The following is a 17,458-nucleotide window of genomic DNA, read 5'->3' on the forward strand; positions in this document are numbered from 1 at the left end:
TTTTTTTTTATATAATACTAAGCTAGAAGACTAGAACTTTGTATTAACAAAACGAAAAAAATTAAATAATAAATTATTTGATAAATTTATTAATATAAATTAATTTATTGACGGAAACCGTTGAATACGTTGTAATAAACTTTTTATAATCGGATTAATATCACTATCATAAATTAAACGATACGGTATATCAAAATATGTACAATAAGCGCTAAATTTTCTTAGTGTCATATCATTTTGCTTATCAATAGTCCCATTGATCCGATAACTTTCTATCAATGGTTTCACTTCTGTAACAAAGAAAAAAAAACATAATTTATAAAAATATATTTACTCAAAAAAGGAAACAAATAATTTATTTCAATTCAAAAGAACGTACCATTTTCCCAAGAATCAACAATTAAAGCCAGTCGTTGGTGAATAGCAAGAACACTTTCGATCCTCAGCAGTGGCTGAGTCTGCTGTTGCGCCTTCAGCATCGTGTAAGAAGAAACTAATTTAATCTGCCAGACGAGTCCAGCATCTGGAGTCTTTTCAATCACCTCGATGCTTTTATAAATATTTATCCAGAGCGGCATGAAGCTGATCTTGTCTTTAATCACGCACTCATAAACAATAACTGCAAGCGTCTGCATAAAATGTTTCTCCTGCAGCCTAAAATCTTTGTAAATTCCCAAATTTAAAATAGAATTCTGTTCTCGAATTTTCATTATTGAAGTATCACTAACATCCATTTTCTCCGCGGAGCAATCAAGCTCTTTCTTCGGACGTCTACGAATGCGTTTCTTCCTCGGCTTCGGTTCAGCCGTAGGCTGCAAGAAATACTTGACAATATTCAGCACAGTCTCGTCGTTGGTGAACGAAGTGATTAAATCCTGTTTCGTAGCCCAGGGGATAACATTTTCAGTAGTGAGAGTTTGAGCTACAAGACTGCGGAACCCATGAGGATCTTCAATATACGAAAGGCACCCAGTTTTCTGTTTTACATCCAGTGAGTCGCATTTATTCAGCATGCCTTCAAGCAGTTTCCAATTATGCCCGCGTTCAAAAATAATTTCCCAGTACCTTTCATCTTTTAGCTCAACTTTCTGAAGACTCTCCAACTGAGGAAGCAGACACGGAGCTTTCAGGACAACTTCTTGGCCCCTGGTGAACTTGTCTGACTTAAAAGTGAGCTTTACAGTGGCGTAGCAGTACTGCTTATTGTCAATATCCCTCGGCAAAATAAGTCTAGGCTGCGCTGCAAGAACATACAAATGTCTGAGCGCCTGTAAGTGATACCTGTTGTCATTGCTGTGCGTCGGGAACTTTGGAAACAACGAAATAATCAACACAGCAACTGCATTCGGACTATTAGAAAGTGTATAGCGACCTCCACCGAGGAAAATGAGACCCAGAGCCATGTGAGTCGCCAAATGTGATCCATAAGTAACGACACTACTTGCTGGTCCAACTCTCGTTCTAATTTGTCTGCAAATTCGCATTATGTCGAGGTTGCCGGTACCAGCCATCACCACAGCAGCTGAAAGTAGAGTTACGTTTAAGCAAGTTTCAATAGTTGATTTACCTGCCAGTTCGCCGATGGATTTATGAGACAAGGCCGTAAACATCTGGGTGTAATTAAATAGTGTCTTGAAAGCATTTTCATTGGCTGTTCCTGCAAATTTTAGTCCCAGAGCCATGCAAGCTCCAGCGATAATGTTGCAGTACGCTTGGTTCATAGTTTCCAGGTCAACGTGCTGGGTTATTTCCGGCGTGGGCTTCTGGAGTCGATACTTGTAGACAATATCAGGCACGTGGCTGGACACCCAGGCCTTGGTGGGCTCTATTTCGTCCCAGAGGATCAATGAGTGGGCTAGGATTCGCAGCATCAGCAGATCTGGTCTTACAAAATCTAACAAATATTGAGTATCTGGAGCGCGCATCCACTCAGCGACCGCGCGGTTTTTTGAGTTGAAGTACATCAACCCGAGGGCTATTGTAGCTCCAGGACTGGTCACGTCTGTGTTGATAGAATCTCCCTCGCGAATCTGGTAGCTGGGGGACTTGTATTTCTCTTTCTGGGCTCCTGTGAAAGGTCTTACGTTACCACCGACCATGTAGTAGTGCAGAGTGTCTGGAATGCTGCTCAAATCAGCTCCACCACCGCGTCCTAGGACCACGAGACCAAGCGCAAGTCCAGCTGCTAGTGAGTAAGATTCTCGGTCGACGCAGTTCTTCATCTCTGGACCTGGTGGTCGACCTATTTCTGAAAGCAAAGCGTGAGAAATGTGCCGGTGGCCTGTTCCTTCGTAGACCAGCCCGACTCCCATCAACGCGGCGACGTGGACATTCTGCTGGACGTTTAGTTCAATGCTGGTGGGTGGTAAAAGTGTCTCCACATGAAGAGACAGTAGCTTGGTCATAGACACGTCCATTGTTCCACGGTGGGTTGCAGAGAGACCCAGAAGAAGTCCAACGTTAGTAGTTTCATGGCACTCAACCAAGTACTCGTAAGTGCTGATAGGCGCCAGCTTCTTCAGGTGTCCGTTGAGCCCTAGCGCCATCAGGAAACCCGAGTGTTCAATTCCGCATTCGTTCTGTTGGTGTTTGTTGTAGACAATCCAGGTAGAATCAATGTCCAATGCATCGGGATGGATACGAAGGCCCGCAGCTACTCCATTGTGGAACAGCGGCCACAGGTTCATGTTCGGTGGAACGTCAATGTGGCACAGTTCTATTGTAGTCCCTCTCAGAGCTGTTTTACCCGTTAAACAGAGCCGGGGAATCGGTAGTTGTTCGGTTATTATCGGGGTAGAAGTTCTCAGAGTGAACATTCCCCTAGCGACAGGCAGCGCCATCGTGCGTGAACAGACTGCGCAGAGATACCGTTCCTGTTCCTCTATAAAGTCGTGATCAGTTACTTCAGGTCGCTGGGTTATCGAAATCCGAACTGGCTTTGAGGAATTTAACATGCGACGTAGTTCGGTGACTCGGTGATCTTTATTGAAACGTAGTTTTAAAATAGTATCGTCGAAACTCATGCCGTCATCTTGCTCGGGGTCCCGGATCGAGCAGACTCCGGTTGTTTCGTCGTCGGCTTTGTTAGAACTGGAGTGTTTTTCCAAAGCAGCTAGGTCCTGACGATCCACCAACTCGTATGCTTCCACTGGCCAGTTAGAAGGCGGACGCTCGCGACACCTGTACATTACGTCTCTCAGCAGAATTGAAATTCCTGGAGGTAAAATCTCGAGATCTTTCTTGGTTAATTCCATCTCATGGAAGAGCAAAACTATACGATCAGCTACTGGAGATTCTACTCGATTAAATTCTTTGTCTTTGTCCTTAACTGGATCTTGGTAATCAACTCTGCTGCCGGCTGGCGTCACTGTTTTTACGAACTGATCAAGATTTAGACTGCTAACCTTTGACTCTGCTGCCAGAAGCGCTATTAGCGAGATTATGGTCTTGGTACGCGGATTTACACGCGCTAAAATTGGATAAGGAGGGACTTCAGAGCCCTTGAGAAGGCTGTTGAGAGTGCTGAAGATACTTGGAGGCTTCTCGGGAACATAGTTTGGTACAGATATCTTGGCCAGGTCTTGCTGAGTCATCTGCGACAGTTCTTGCTTCGAACAGTGAGTAGGATAGTCCAGTAAGTAATGGTACGAGTACCAATTAAATTTCAAATCTCTGCTCAGGTGGTTCAGCAATTGCACTAGCAACGGTCTGCTTTCCGCCATGACACAGTTGAGCTTCAATTCCTCGTATAGTAAATGAAGCGAAAAAAGAACCACCGGCATATGAGGAAACAAAACAGCCGAGCTGGTGATTCTTCCAACCTCAGGTTTCTTGTCAGCTTTCGGTTTACGAAGTTCTTCAGCACCCTCGTTGAATTTAGTCAAGTGCAGAACATTTTCTAAGAAAAACTGACACTGTTTATGCTCACCAGAGTTCAAAATATACAACCAGTCTTCATCAGAGCCACAATCGCTAGTCTTAGCCTTCTTTGGAACGATAATTGGGCTGCTACCAGAGCAGTCATCATCATTTTTTCTTATCAACTGCAACTTGTCAACATCATAACCCATAAGTGTCAGCAGCGTGACTATAAACAACTGCCATTCTTCTTCTATCGTAAAATCTTGAGGTCCAGGAGCATTTCTTGCTCCATACCACTTCACCAGCAATTGCATAGCCAGCTCCCGTTGCAAAACAGTCTTTAAAACCTGCAAGCACTCTCTAACTAACGGTGAGCTACTTGATTTAGGTAAAGTGATGCGATAAAATAATTTATTACCATATTCAAGAGTTAGCTGATTACCTACTGCGTCTTTGAGCCCAACAAGCCCAGCATCCACGCTGTCCAGCATCGGTGGTCGTACACAAGCTCCAACTGGACTCAAAGTATGCAGAGCTTCCTCAAATTTGACGTCCGCAGCGGTATTCTGTGATATCATCGAGCTTCTGCGTGGAAACGGCGAGCTGACACCTGTTCTGGGGGTCAAAAAGTAGTTACAGCCCATCGAGGGTGTGCTGGTGATGTGGACCTTCCCTATACAGGTCACTCCCGAGTAGAGAGTCACTCCATTAGAAGAATCAATTATCGCGATCATGTTCAGCGAACTGAGACTCACCGCGTCTTTTGCAATGATGCTAGTAGACATCCCGAAGATTATCTGCTGCTGCTTGTTGGTCTTCTCCATCCTGACAATAAATAACTGAGTTTTTGAAGGCACCAGGTAGCCCAGGTAACTCTGCCCGACAAGGTCTGTCGTCAGGAAGACTTTGGAGGCCTTATCAGCAGCTCTGTCGACTTCTTTGAACGCAGCTTCTGTCCATACGTGGTCTAGGCAAATTTCTGGATAGAGTGGCTTACTGGAGACCATCGGGGCCTCTGGAAGCATAAAACTATTGCAGCTGCTAGGGTTGTGCTGCGAGTGACACAGCATTGAAGCCATAACTGTCTGGTGGAGCCGATTCTGGTGCATTGACCCGCCGGCTAACGGAGAAAATGTATGAGTTGGTGACTGGCAGCGCGATATCGTGGCCATCGGACTCTGAGACCTTGAATGGGCGCTCTGGTGAGCCTGAGCTGGTGATACTCCTCCAGAGCAAGATGTCGTGTAAGACGTTCCTCGGGATCCAAACGGACTGCTGGACATACCCAGACCGCTCAACTGCGGGTTTGGAAGCCCAAACATACTTACCGATTTAGGGTTGCTCTTGTTGCCATGCAGAGGCGACGCGATGCTCATCATGCTGGCTGTCACGTCGTAAACTACCTGACGTTCTTCTACCGACGACTTTCTGATCTTGTAGACAGAGTGGAGGCCGGTCTTGGTGTCGTAAATCACCGCCAATGAGGGTTCAGAGCTGGTGAAAATAATTTTTAGGTTAGTATCACGCATGTAGCTAACTCCACCGTGCTTTATCAGCAGCGGACATATTTCATCAAGCGGGTGAGTTAGTGAATAAGCTGTTGGCAAATTTTCCTCGTTTATCGACGATTTTACTGAAGATTTTTCCATCAATATCCCAAACTTAGTGGGCCAGACTGCGGATACTTTGAACTGCAGACTAGTCATGTAGTCCTCACCGTCGGGAGTGAATACTCGCAGAGTGTGAGTATCCAGCAGACAAATGCACTCAATAGTCTGATCGTCTTTAACCTCATCTTCATTTTTGTTTTTGTGTTTGTCGACTAAATTTGGGGTCGTGGTGCAAAACTTGCACCAAAGAGCGTGTTTTATGTCTGACTCGAGGCAAAATGACTTCTGGAGTACCCGGGTCGAGGGCGAGCCTTGGGTGTGCACTGCGACTTTACCTGAACAGTAGAGTTCTTCTTCGCCACAGGTTTTGTTCTCGCGGACTATCCAGAATTCTTTCGGAGATTTCGCGGATATGTTTACCTGACTGAATTTTTGTAACAGGACGCTGTCCTGTGTCGGGGGAGATTGCGAGTTCAGGTGGTGGATCACAGGACCAGGATGCCGCTGGTATGTCTGTCGTCCACCTGGTGTATATTCCTGGTAAAATTTTTAGTTGTAATTTTATTTTTTATTTTTAATTGTCAGTTTAAATTAAAATGATGGAAATTTGTAAATATTTACCAGTGGATCTGATGCGGCGATCATTATTTCCTCGGTTTCATCCAGATTTGCAGATATTTAAATAATAAATCCGTGGTAAAGTGTGATTATAATTTTATTTTATATTTTTTTATTACTTGCAGTATTTTTAATCAGTATTTATATTCTTTATTTATTTGTTTGTTTGTTTATTTTCGGACAAGTTTTTAGGTTAAGTTACATTTTACCGACAGACTGAAAGCGGGAACTGTAGTTTTAAATTCTTCTTGTGTAAGAGAGAAAAAAAATGTCTATCATGCGTCTCATTTGATTTAACATTTAATAAAAGCTATAAATAATTAAAATTTAAAGGTAAAATAAAAAATATTCATATAAGTGGATAAAATATTTGTTTTTGTTGTTTATTTTTTTTACCAAAGCATACATATTTACAAATACTTTTGCAAAAACGTCTACATTAATATTGTTTATTTAATAATTAATTATTTTTAACTGATAAATTTTGTGTAATAAAGCGTTTAAGTTTGTTTTTTCTTAGATTTTTTTTTAATCCACAAAATATTAATTATGACACAAACAATAATTAGATTGAATTACTTAACTAATATGCGCAACAATTAAATATTAATACCGTGAGTATAAAAAAATTAATATAAATTAATCTTGATAAACAAATGTTGAGTACAGACCAGAGTTCAGATTGAAACAATTACTGCTGATTTAATTTTAATTACAATCATTTAAAAAAATAATAATAATTGAGTTTCAATCTATAGTTGTACGTTTACCATAAAAAAAAAATAAATAAAAAAAAACGTACGTTGTGCCGAGCATTGTTATAAAAATGAAAGTTCATCAGTTATTATTTTATAATGGCGATAATAAATGTTCAAAATGTCTTGCGGTGTATCGCTCTTGCACCGTCTTCATCATACTCGCGCTTGCTAACCCACATTTTTTTGAATGTGTCGAGAGAAGCTAGGATAGATCCACCGATCCATGTACTATAGAGACGTTCTTGTGGTGCTGATATCTGGTTCAATAATTTTAGTAGTTGATAAATTTGTATAGTAGCTAGTTAACAATAATTATAATTATTTAATAATCTTACCCTTATTTTTATATCCTTTGGTGCCATTTTTCGAATTTCTGATAATAGTCTATCACCAAATCCCTAAAACAATCAATTAATTGTTACAGGTGAACTAAAATAATAAAATAAATAATAATAATAGTGATTATAAATTATTGATCATAAACTAGCAATTAGTGATTATCAATTACTAAAAATGTTTATCTTTTTTGTTTTTTTCTTCTCTCAGATCTCTTAAATCTGAAATCTATCTTATCTTTACAGATGCTATTTATTGTATATAAACATTACTAAACATTCTACACATGAAAATGTAAAATATTCTTGTAAATTGCCGAGGGCGTTTCTTTACAAATAGATAAATAATAATAATAATAATAATAATAATAATAATAATAATAATAATAATAATAATAATAATAATAATAATGCACTTACTCTAAATAGTGTAGAACCGCCAGAAAGTACAATATTTTGGAATAAAACTTTCCGTAAATCTAAATCAGACTTTTGAATCGAATACATGAGGACTTCATGGAGACCTTCACATTCTTCACCAATTAAGTCGGGTCTAAATAATACTTCCGGTGCTCTAAATCTTGCTGGACCGATCTGAAATAATAATATTCAATGAAAATTTCTAAGATGCATCAATTAAAAAAAAAAAACTGTAAATTAAAAATAAATACTTCTAAAGAACTGCCGTCAGGCAAACTATACTGGAATTTTTCAGTTTCGACAGTTTCTTCTTTTTGTGGATTACTGGCCAAGTAGCAAGATTTCTCTTTGATAGTTCGTACAATCTCGAACTCAGCTGTCGTTTTAAAATTGACGCCCTCTTTGCGAAGGAGTAGCCTCAAGTATCTGGTGACGTCGCGACCGGCGATGTCTACCCTCATTATACTGTGTGGCATGGCGAAACCCTCGTAGATGGGAACTGCGTGCGTGACTCCGTCTCCTGCATCAAGCACCACTCCAGTAGTACGACCAGTCGCGTACAAACTCAAGACAGCCTGCATGGAGATGAACAACGCTGGAACGTTGAATGACTCAAAGAATATTTCAGCAGCCTTTTCGCGGTTTATGCGCGGGTTTAGCGGTGCCTCAGTTAGTAGAACTGGATGTTCTTCAACGAATGTTGATAGTTGGTCTTTGCTGTATACGTAGGACCAGATTCTTTCCATGTCGTTCCAATCTGTCACTATTCCGTGCTCCATTGGGTAGCGCAGAGACAACAGACCACGGTGTTCTTCGGCTATCGGTCCTACAAATAAATCTCCTTCCAGAGCTCCGGCCATCACCCGAACATGTTTTGGCCTTCCGATACTGAAATTTATATTATTATTACAATTTCAAAATTTGTAACGTATCTATTTTTGGAAGAATAACATGAAATTTATGACAGTACACAAAAGTCAGCCGACACTTGAACATTTTTGGTTTTTTTCAGTAAATAAATTAAAGAAATTATTTTTAATAAATTCAATTTTTAGTTCTTTACTACTTCTGCATGTGGTATTTTTATAACTTTTTTTTGTTATGATTTATTTGTCATATTATCAAATATCTTATGATACGGAAATTAAGAGACATCTGATAATTTATAGAATTTTTTTAACAAATAAATGAAAGCAAAAAAAATTTATTAGAAAAATTTCACTTTTAGAAGTTCTAAAAAATGATAAATTCGATTTCTAAAAATAATTTGCAGTATCTAGTTTATTTTTTAAAAAATCAAAAAATTGTCAAGCGTCTGCTAATATCAGTATCAACATATTATTTAATTTTATGAAGATTTTTCTTTTCTAAAAAAATTATACACAAATATTTACCGAGTTTCTGAAATTTTTTTAAATTATCTAGATGTGATTTTTTTTTAATAATTAGAACAAATTTTTTTTTGTGTAGAAATTTATTCAACCATAATTTAATTGTTTAAAAAATATAATAAAAAAAATGTTTAGGTTTCTGATACTTTGTGTAATTAGAATTAACCTATCAAGTAATAAAAAATAAATTATCAACTTACTAATTTGGAAAACGACATTTAGGTATTTGGTCACCAGCAAAACCAGCTTTTATAACTCCAGAACCCTGAAAAAAATAATTACAATAAATAATAATTAGTTGTATTGATTTAATTGTCTTGACACCAAAACTGTCAAACAGACGTTTTAGGAATCTAATCGGAGTGTAACGGTATCTTTGGCCGGCAGGTGCTGAAATACAGTGATCATAAATTTATGTAATGATTTTAAAATATTTTTATTGGTATTTATCACTTGGCAACAATATGGCCTGGCGTTTGACACTTCGGGTAGACAATAACCGTGCGATTTATTAGGTTACGATGGCAAATTACTCACATTATCGATGACGACGGGTTGGTTAACTATTACGTCGTACGGTTCCATTGTATAAACTGTTTTTTATTTTATTGGTAGAAGCTTTTTAATAATAATTACTTGTTATTTTATGCGGTATTTAAACAATTTAATCTACTGATCTACACCTATTGCTAGGTGAATAATCCAAGTACTTGAAGGTGTCGTGAATGGAAGATTAAAGTGCAGCTTACCAAGTTGACAACGCTTAAAACTTTCCCGCGCTACCAACATTCATATTTGAATTTTTTACATTTATTCTTAAATTTGAATTTTAATTTAAGGGATCATTCTGGTTTGTAACTTTTGAAAAAATTATTTTTTTTTTTACATTTTTTGAAAGCTCATATATCTAAAAGTATTATGTTGAAACTTTTAAGTGATCGGACCACTTTAACTAGATTATTTTACGAAGTTTATGTGGATTTTCAAGTGGAAGAAAATCAAATTTTCAAACAGGCTGAAGGGATTTTGAAGGTGTTGGCATCGCTGATTGACTTTAAGTAAGATTTTCATTTTTTTTATTAAAAAAACTTTAAACTTGTTTATTTCAGAACTATGCTGTTCTGGTTGACGTACAGGATACCTCAGATACCACTGACCCGATCTTAATGAAATTTAAAATTTAAACCACATATTCTATATATACATAGTAGTATATAGCTATGGCACGAACTACAACCAAATCAACATTTTGATTTTTACTATTTTTTTAGGACTAAAAACTGGGAAAATAAGTCTCATTTTTAAGTTTTTTTGTTTTAATCTCAGTTATTTTGTTTTTTATCAATATATCTCCGTAGTTTCTACCATAGCTACATATATATTAAAGGTATAGAATTTTGGTTCATGACGAGTTCAACATGAATTATGTGATAAAAAAATGTAACCCCGACAATTGACCGTTTTTAATAATACTGAAGTTGAAAGATATCTGATAATTTTTAGAATTTTTCTAACAAAAAAAATTATAGTAAATTTTATTAAAACGTTCTATCATTAGAAGCTCTTGAAAATTATAAATGCAACTTTTTAAAAATAATTTTCTAGGCCAATTTTATTTTTCAAGAAAAATTAAGTATCTGCTAATTTCAGTATTATAGTTTTCATGATTTTTCTTAATGAAAACATTTTTACAAAAGGATTCAAAAAAAAATTTCACTTGTCGAAGATTAGAAAAACTGCAAGTGCAATTTTTGAAAAATATTTTCTTGATTCTACATTAATTGAAGAAATAAATTATTAAATGTCTGCTGATTTTAATATTTAATTTTGCAATGTTTTGATAGAAAATTTTATCAAACTTATGAATTACTCCTTTATAGAAATTTTTATGAAGCATAAAGTCAGAAGTGGCCAGTTTGAAATATTTTTCACTTGCTCGGAGCTGAAAAAAATGAAAAAAGTCGAAAAAAGTTTAAAAATTAAGAAAAAAAACTGATTTCTTCGACTGGACGTGTCATAAAGCACCAAATGTTACTCTGTATACATTTTTTCATGAAGTAAATAGTCTAAAATGGCCTATTTCAATTATTTTCCACTTGCTTTAATCCTTAGAAATTTAAAACAATCGAAAAAGTTTAAAAAATACTATTTTTTTTCTTTCTTCTTTATTCAAAATCTCGAAGTTGAAAAATTAGCCTGAAAATTTTTCAATTTTACTAAAATAATCCTTTTACAACTTGTTTTCAAAATCATAACACTTTCATTCGTAAAATAATTCCATATCTCATAAAAATAAAAAAACAGCAAAAAAGAACTCATCTAAACGTTTATTTTCTCCAAAAGATGGTTTCCATCCCTAATAACGCGCACAGATGTGTAGGTACTTATCCAGGGGAATCGCCAATTCTACTTTCAGTAACTTTTTATCATTTCTTCTTTCAACTTTTATTATTCCTACTTTCTACTTTTTACTGCTTAGACTTACTTTCTAAACGCAACCACCAAACGTATGATATTGTATTTTTCGAGCGTTATTATCATTATATCAAGATTCCGCCAAAGAGGAAAAACATAAATAAAATAATTTGAAATGTATCTTCTCTATTTATGTATTTCAACCCAAATCAACGTCGATTTGATACACATATTTACGTGACATGAAAATCCAAACTCAAAGGAGATGAGACTTTGTTGCCGATCCGATTTAGGCTCCAAAATAATGACTCCATTAATCAACTTTAACTCGTAGTATCAGTCTGTTCTACTCGAGAGTAGTAATCATTTTTCTTCTCGACCCTTGAAGCTACAAAATTAAACAATTTAAGTCAAAGTGAAAGTGATCTTATCAGGTCATCTGTCTAAAATTGACGGGTCTATGTCTATTTATATCATCAAATGGATTTGTGTTAATAAAAATTTCTAGTCAATTTACATCAATTGATCAATTAAATGGCACCTTTACAATTACACTGTCGCTGAAACTGAACACAATTCGGTTATCGGCTATAAATTTTATCAGAAACTCTATTGAGTGTTGTGAAGACTCATGACAGTTTTCAATACAATTTTTGTAACAGTAGTTTAATTATTTTCATTATTAATATTCTGACTAATTTTTACTGTATCATAATGAAGTAAGTTCAAAAGTAATTATATTAATCTCAAATTGTATTTTCTGAATTTTATGTTATATTATATAATTTCAATTTTTAGGAAAATTTTTTTATGACTGGGTTTTTTAATATAATTTTCGAATTATTTTAAAACTTTATAAAAAAAATAGATATCAAAAGATTAAATTTATTTAATATTAATTCTTATAGTTTTCGTACTATTGAGAATTAAAAATAATAACTACTAAGAAAAAAAATAAATTCCGTCTTTTACACTAAGAAGAATTCGTAGTGTATATTACATGCCAAAAATTCGCAATAAATTTTTGGCAATGTCCAGTTTAGAATATTTTTCAGCAAAATGTATTATTATCATTATTTTTGTTTTTTTATTTTTATTTATTTAAGCTGAAGATGATAAAAAATTTACGGAAAAAACTTTACTTAGTGCAATGCTTACATAAGTTTCGTGATTGCCGCTATGGGCGCTTTTAAGTTATTGTTATTAAATATAAAAAAAATATTTTCAATTATTTACTTATTTGGTTCTTTATTTAAACAGTTATTTATTATCGTAATAAATTAAGGGACTTTCTGAGACTTTAAGAACAAAAACTACAATAAAAAGGTGAAAAAAGAGCGTAAAAGAAAAAAAAAGAAAAATTAGAATGAAAAATAAAGTAAAAAAATGTACGGTAGGCGAAAAGAATAATATCGAGTCACTTGAGACGGAAAAATTTTCTTACACTGCGTATACGCAGTTGTTTAAATCTACGTGGGAAGATATCAAGTCCCCGAGTAATCTTGTCGGCTAATAAAAGTAAATTTATGACATATATCACCCAGAAATGCGACAAAAGATATCATTTGCATTTATTAGCATGACTAAACATTTGACTTAGAAATAAAGTTGTTTTTTCTACGGAAACTAGTCACTGATCTGACGATAATTGGATTTCTCTCTCAAAACTCAAAGCAAATATTCACCAGTAAGTGAAAAGCTGCCAGCAAAAAAATTCTTCCTCTAATTAACAAAACGTAATAAGAGTTATTTTTTAGATTATCCAGATGATTGGTTAATACTTTCTTGGTATAAAAATATTTGTTCCAATCAATAACTCAGTTTTTTAATTAGAAACTATCAGTCGGCGATTGATTAATTGATGGATAAATAATAACGATAAAAAAATTGAACGATGTTATTGGATCGAAAACTTAAAATTAAACTTCCAATATTGACGATTAAAAAGTTGAAAAATTTGAAGCATCAGAGAAGGAAGCGTGAATGTTATTGCAGTAGAGCAAACTATGAATCGTCGAACGTAATCGCGTGTTGACAGTGATCTAGAGCTCTAGCATAGAGGGTGGATACATAAAAGTTTAATACTGCTGTTTGCGCTTATTGTTTATTTTACAATTTTTTTTTAATTATTAATTAACGCTATGATTATAAAAAATAATTGAAGGAATTTATTTTGAAAGATTAAATTTTGTATACCAAACTATGATAAAATTTTGAAGAAATATACATTCATTTTAAAGTACAAACATCTTTAATAAAACTTCGAGAAGAATTTTTGGTTTTCATACCAAAATTTTATTAAACATTTCTTTAATTAACTTATATTTCACTAAAAATTTATCATGTGGGATAAAAAAATAAATTAAGTAACTCTTGACGAAGGACAAAATTTTGGATAATTGAATTTTTATACCGAAGTAATCAATTCAATTAAAATTTTTAAAAAATATCAATAAAATTCGATATCAAAAAAATATTTTTCTTAAAAATTTATTAAAATTTTTTTCTAATTTCAATTTATCACACCAAAAATTTACCATACTTTGGTATAAAAAAAAATTAATTTATCAAAAATTGTTACCTTCAAGATCGTCAAAAGCTGCTTAATTTAATTTTTATGTCCAAGTAAAATCAATAGTCGTGTAAAATTGATTTAAAAAATTTTTACAATCAACTTCTCTAAAATGATCCAAAGTTTTCTTCTCAAATATCTTTAAAATAGATCACGACTATAAAACCATTTCCAAAGTTATTTACCTAGTACGCGAACTTTTGGTCATTGATTCTAAAGATCATAAGAATAACTCAAAGATTTAAGCATCGAGCTTTAACAAACCAACTACGCTTACTCCACTAAGAACTTAAGTATCAACTTTTAAACCAGAAAAACTTTCAGGCTTAAAATAATTAAAAACAAATTTATTTTTTCTTTTACCTGATCCATTATCGTTATAAAACCGTCTTCTTCTCCACAGTATAAATTATCTATTCTACGAAAAGAATTATCTCGCGATTACTTGAAGAATAAAAAAAAATTGGCCTTAAATTTCCCACCATCTGATTTACGTTCAACTTTTTTATCGCAAGTAAAATTAAACATGCATAAATTACACCTTAAATTTTATTATTATTGTTCCGAGCTCGTTATTTATAAATAATGAAATATTATTGGAATATACTTTAGTTTACAAGGGCGCGACATTGTTGTAAAAAAATTCCAATTTTTATTGGAATTAACAGAGAAGACAAAAAAAAGTTTTACAATTTAAAGTAAAAAAAATTAGACAAATATTTTTGATAAACAACATCATTTATTTTTATTATAAATTTGATAATTAAATGATTTATTTACATATATTAATATTAATAACATTTTTATAATTTATCACACAAATATAATATTGTAATTGTTATGACAATAAATAATTTCAACGTTTTTATTAAAATTTTTGAAAATATATCATTTAATTAATAGAAGTTTTACCAGAATAAATTTAATTTATTAACGAGTATGTTTATGAAATAAAACTATGTACACTTTTATACAATTATATGAATAAAAACATGGAGCAGTGGCGAGGAAGTACTTCCATGGTAATAACTTGGAGTTTCAATTGACGTGAAAAGTTGAAGATGAAAGTTACAGTTTTATTTTTTGTGTTGGAAGAATATAGGTTAGGAAAGTTGAGGGAAAATTCGAGGTAGAGAAAGTTGGAACTTAAATTTAAAAATACGAGCGAGGGTTCGCCGTCAGAGCATATTGGACCACTCAGATATTAGTGGTGCCTGGGTGTAAATGGTTCTTGTCACATATTGACCGTGAATTCATTCTTAATGTCTGGAGATGGCTCTCAGCGGTGCTGTGTCGCCAACGTATCGACATTGATTTGAATCGACCTAGAAGCAGATGAGGTTCACTCAGTTTGTTGTTTATTGTTCGGTTCATTATTGGAAATTCTGGTTAGGATACTTGTGAAAGGTTAAGACAATTAATCTATAAATTCGGATTATTGGTTTGTCACTTTTAGGAATTATTAATTTTAAGCTTATGGATTAGAGAAAATTGAAAGGATATTTTTTTAATTTTCCGCTTGACATTTTGAGGTCTTAAGAAGCTATTTTGGTTATTTTGGAGATGATGTTCGTATGGTCGTATGTTTGCGCGCGCGCGTGTGTGTGTGTGTGTGTGTGCGTGTGTGTGTGTGTGTGTGTGTGTGTGTGTGTGTGTGTGTGTGTGTGTGTGTATGTCTGTGTCTGTGTCTGTGTGAAAGGGCCTCGCGGAACTTAGACTTTCTGTAAATTTAGCCTGAATTGGCACGGTAAATTCTAAAAAAAAAAACTTTAAAAGTTCGAGTTTTCTTAATTTTCAAAAAATCATTTTTTTTTTTTAATTACTTTAACATCTTTGTTTTGATCAACTCTATAATCTAATCAGCTCTTCTACTCAAAAAATAACTTCGATTATCGCTAACTGCATCAAAATCAGTTGATTTATTCAAGAGATATCGTTGTCGAAATAAATCTTGAAAAAAATTTTTTTTTAAATAACTTGAAAAATTTTTGACGAATCAATGTTTTGTTCGAGAGATATTTTCAAAAAAGTGTTCTACGAAATACAAATCAGATTTTCGTTTTCGAATACCTCAAAAACGTCGAAATTGTTGCAATTTGGAGCGTTTTGCTGTTGAAATTAATAGGAAGTTCCAGGGATATCCTGTAGGGTCAACCATTTTACTAATTTTTTTAATTAATGTAAATAAATAATTTGAAAAAAGTTAGGTGGTCATTTTATATTTGATGAATTTTTTTTCAGGTAGTAAAAAAAATAAATATTGGACATATCATTAAAATATATAAATTAGTTGCTGATTTCCGCTCACTTTGATCGACGTATTGTAAATTTGAATTTTGAAATCAACAAATTTTTCCATTATTAATAAAAAGTTTTTAAATAGTTGAGAAAAAAAAAGAATTTTGATGCTTCATCTGTAGATGCTATTTGTAAATCCAGTTTACTATTGAAAGGTTTAAAATAACAACATAAAAGTTTCACGTAATTTAGAGTCCGTATTCGACGTATAAAAAAAATCTGGAAAATGGTTGGCCCTAAAGGCCATCCCTGCGACTTCCCGCTAATTCCATATTTAAGCGCTTAAAATTGCACTTATGACGTTTTTGAGCTCGAAGAGCTCAAAAATATAATTTGTATGTTATTTCGAGCTCTCTGAGCTCATAGAGTTATCTGTTCTAAGCTTTTGAGTTCTTCGAGCTTAAAAGTCTGATAGAACACTGAGAAAACAATTCATTTAAATAAAATGAGGCTCGTTAACTATAAAAAAAAATAGCCATAATTTATAGCTAAATTTGTCATTAAAGACAAATTTGGGAACTGGGGAAATAAAGGATAAAGGGGGGAGGAGGGACCTTACTCAGTAGGAATTTTTCGGTAACCGAAAAAATAATTCAGACAGCCCAGACCGGGACTCGAACCCGGATCATTTGGTTACGCGCCAAAGGCTCTACCAGTTAAGCTATCCGAGACATTGTCCATAACTCGTTAGAAGCATTTTTTTATTGTAATTGATTTGTTATTATTAAAATTTTTAAAATTGACAGCTGACGGCTAACTTCAGTATCATAATAATCATAGTATTTTTATTAGTATTGTAAGTAATAGTAGTATATTTTTTTACGAAAATAAACTAATATTGTTATAAAATATACCAATTTTATATTCAATAACACATTTGAAAATTTTCTGTAAAGAAATTATTACTAAACGACACGGATTTTAGGTTAAGAAATTTTTTTTTTCGTTCCAATTACTGCATGAAATATAAAAAAAAATTTTAATGAAAAAAAAAAATAGTAAATCATAACCGGAAAAAATAAAATTTCCTTAAAATCAATAGGTAAATTAATATTATAATAAAATAAATATAAAAGAAATAATGGTTAGTCACAAAAAAGTCAAATGTAAACAATACTCTTACATTCAAAAATAGCGACACCAAGCGTAATTTACTTGAAGCGAGATTTGTTAATAGTAG

The 17,458-nt window shown here is 33.7% G+C and overlaps 3 protein-coding genes across 3 annotated transcripts in view; all 3 read right to left on the bottom strand.

Moving 5' to 3' along the window:
• Positions 1–3: 3 nt before the first annotated feature.
• On the bottom strand, positions 4–6,281 carry LOC123265090 (anaphase-promoting complex subunit 1). The gene is made up of 3 exons (XM_044728695.1): positions 6,093–6,281; positions 380–6,008; positions 4–290 (listed from the first exon to the last, which is right to left on the bottom strand). Exons 1-3 carry the CDS (start codon positions 6,114–6,116, stop codon positions 100–102), a joined length of 5,844 nt encoding a protein of 1,947 aa, XP_044584630.1. The 5' UTR covers positions 6,117–6,281; the 3' UTR covers positions 4–99.
• A 356-nt stretch (positions 6,282–6,637) lies between these two features.
• On the bottom strand, positions 6,638–9,716 carry LOC123265124 (actin-related protein 1). Its single transcript, XM_044728771.1, has 6 exons — positions 9,531–9,716; positions 9,194–9,258; positions 7,854–8,490; positions 7,603–7,776; positions 7,183–7,245; positions 6,638–7,104 (listed from the first exon to the last, which is right to left on the bottom strand). Exons 1-6 carry the CDS (start codon positions 9,576–9,578, stop codon positions 6,961–6,963), a joined length of 1,131 nt encoding a protein of 376 aa, XP_044584706.1. The 5' UTR covers positions 9,579–9,716; the 3' UTR covers positions 6,638–6,960.
• Positions 9,717–14,896: 5,180 nt separating this feature from the next.
• LOC123265114 (tachykinin-like peptides receptor 86C) overlaps positions 14,897–17,458 on the bottom strand; it is a 114,952-nt gene continuing 112,390 nt past the window's right edge. Inside the window, exon 8 of the mRNA XM_044728756.1 lies at positions 14,897–15,305. Coding sequence (XP_044584691.1) covers positions 15,178–15,305 — 128 coding nt within the window. The 3' untranslated portion in view covers positions 14,897–15,177. The remainder of the gene's footprint in view (positions 15,306–17,458) is intronic.

This window comes from Cotesia glomerata, linkage group LG5 (assembly GCF_020080835.1).
Source record: "Cotesia glomerata isolate CgM1 linkage group LG5, MPM_Cglom_v2.3, whole genome shotgun sequence".
Lineage (NCBI taxonomy): Eukaryota > Metazoa > Arthropoda > Insecta > Hymenoptera > Braconidae > Cotesia > Cotesia glomerata.

Excerpts from the sequence above, each read along its gene's own strand:
- LOC123265090 (XM_044728695.1), bottom strand. The coding sequence starts at position 6,116 with ATGATCGCCGCATCAGATCCACTG. Across the intron at positions 6,009-6,092 it reads TCGCCGCATCAGATCCACTG|GAATATACACCAGGTGGACG; the intron begins GTAAATATTTAC and ends AAATTTTACCAG. Across the intron at positions 291-379 it reads TGTTGATTCTTGGGAAAATG|AAGTGAAACCATTGATAGAA; the intron begins GTACGTTCTTTT and ends TCTTTGTTACAG.
- LOC123265124 (XM_044728771.1), bottom strand. The coding sequence starts at position 9,578 with ATGGAACCGTACGACGTAATAGTTAACCAACCCGTCGTCATCGATAAT. Across the intron at positions 8,491-9,193 it reads AAATGTCGTTTTCCAAATTA|TATCGGAAGGCCAAAACATG; the intron begins GTAAGTTGATAA and ends TATAAATTTCAG. Across the intron at positions 7,105-7,182 it reads CAAAGGATATAAAAATAAGG|ATATCAGCACCACAAGAACG; the intron begins GTAAGATTATTA and ends TTATTGAACCAG.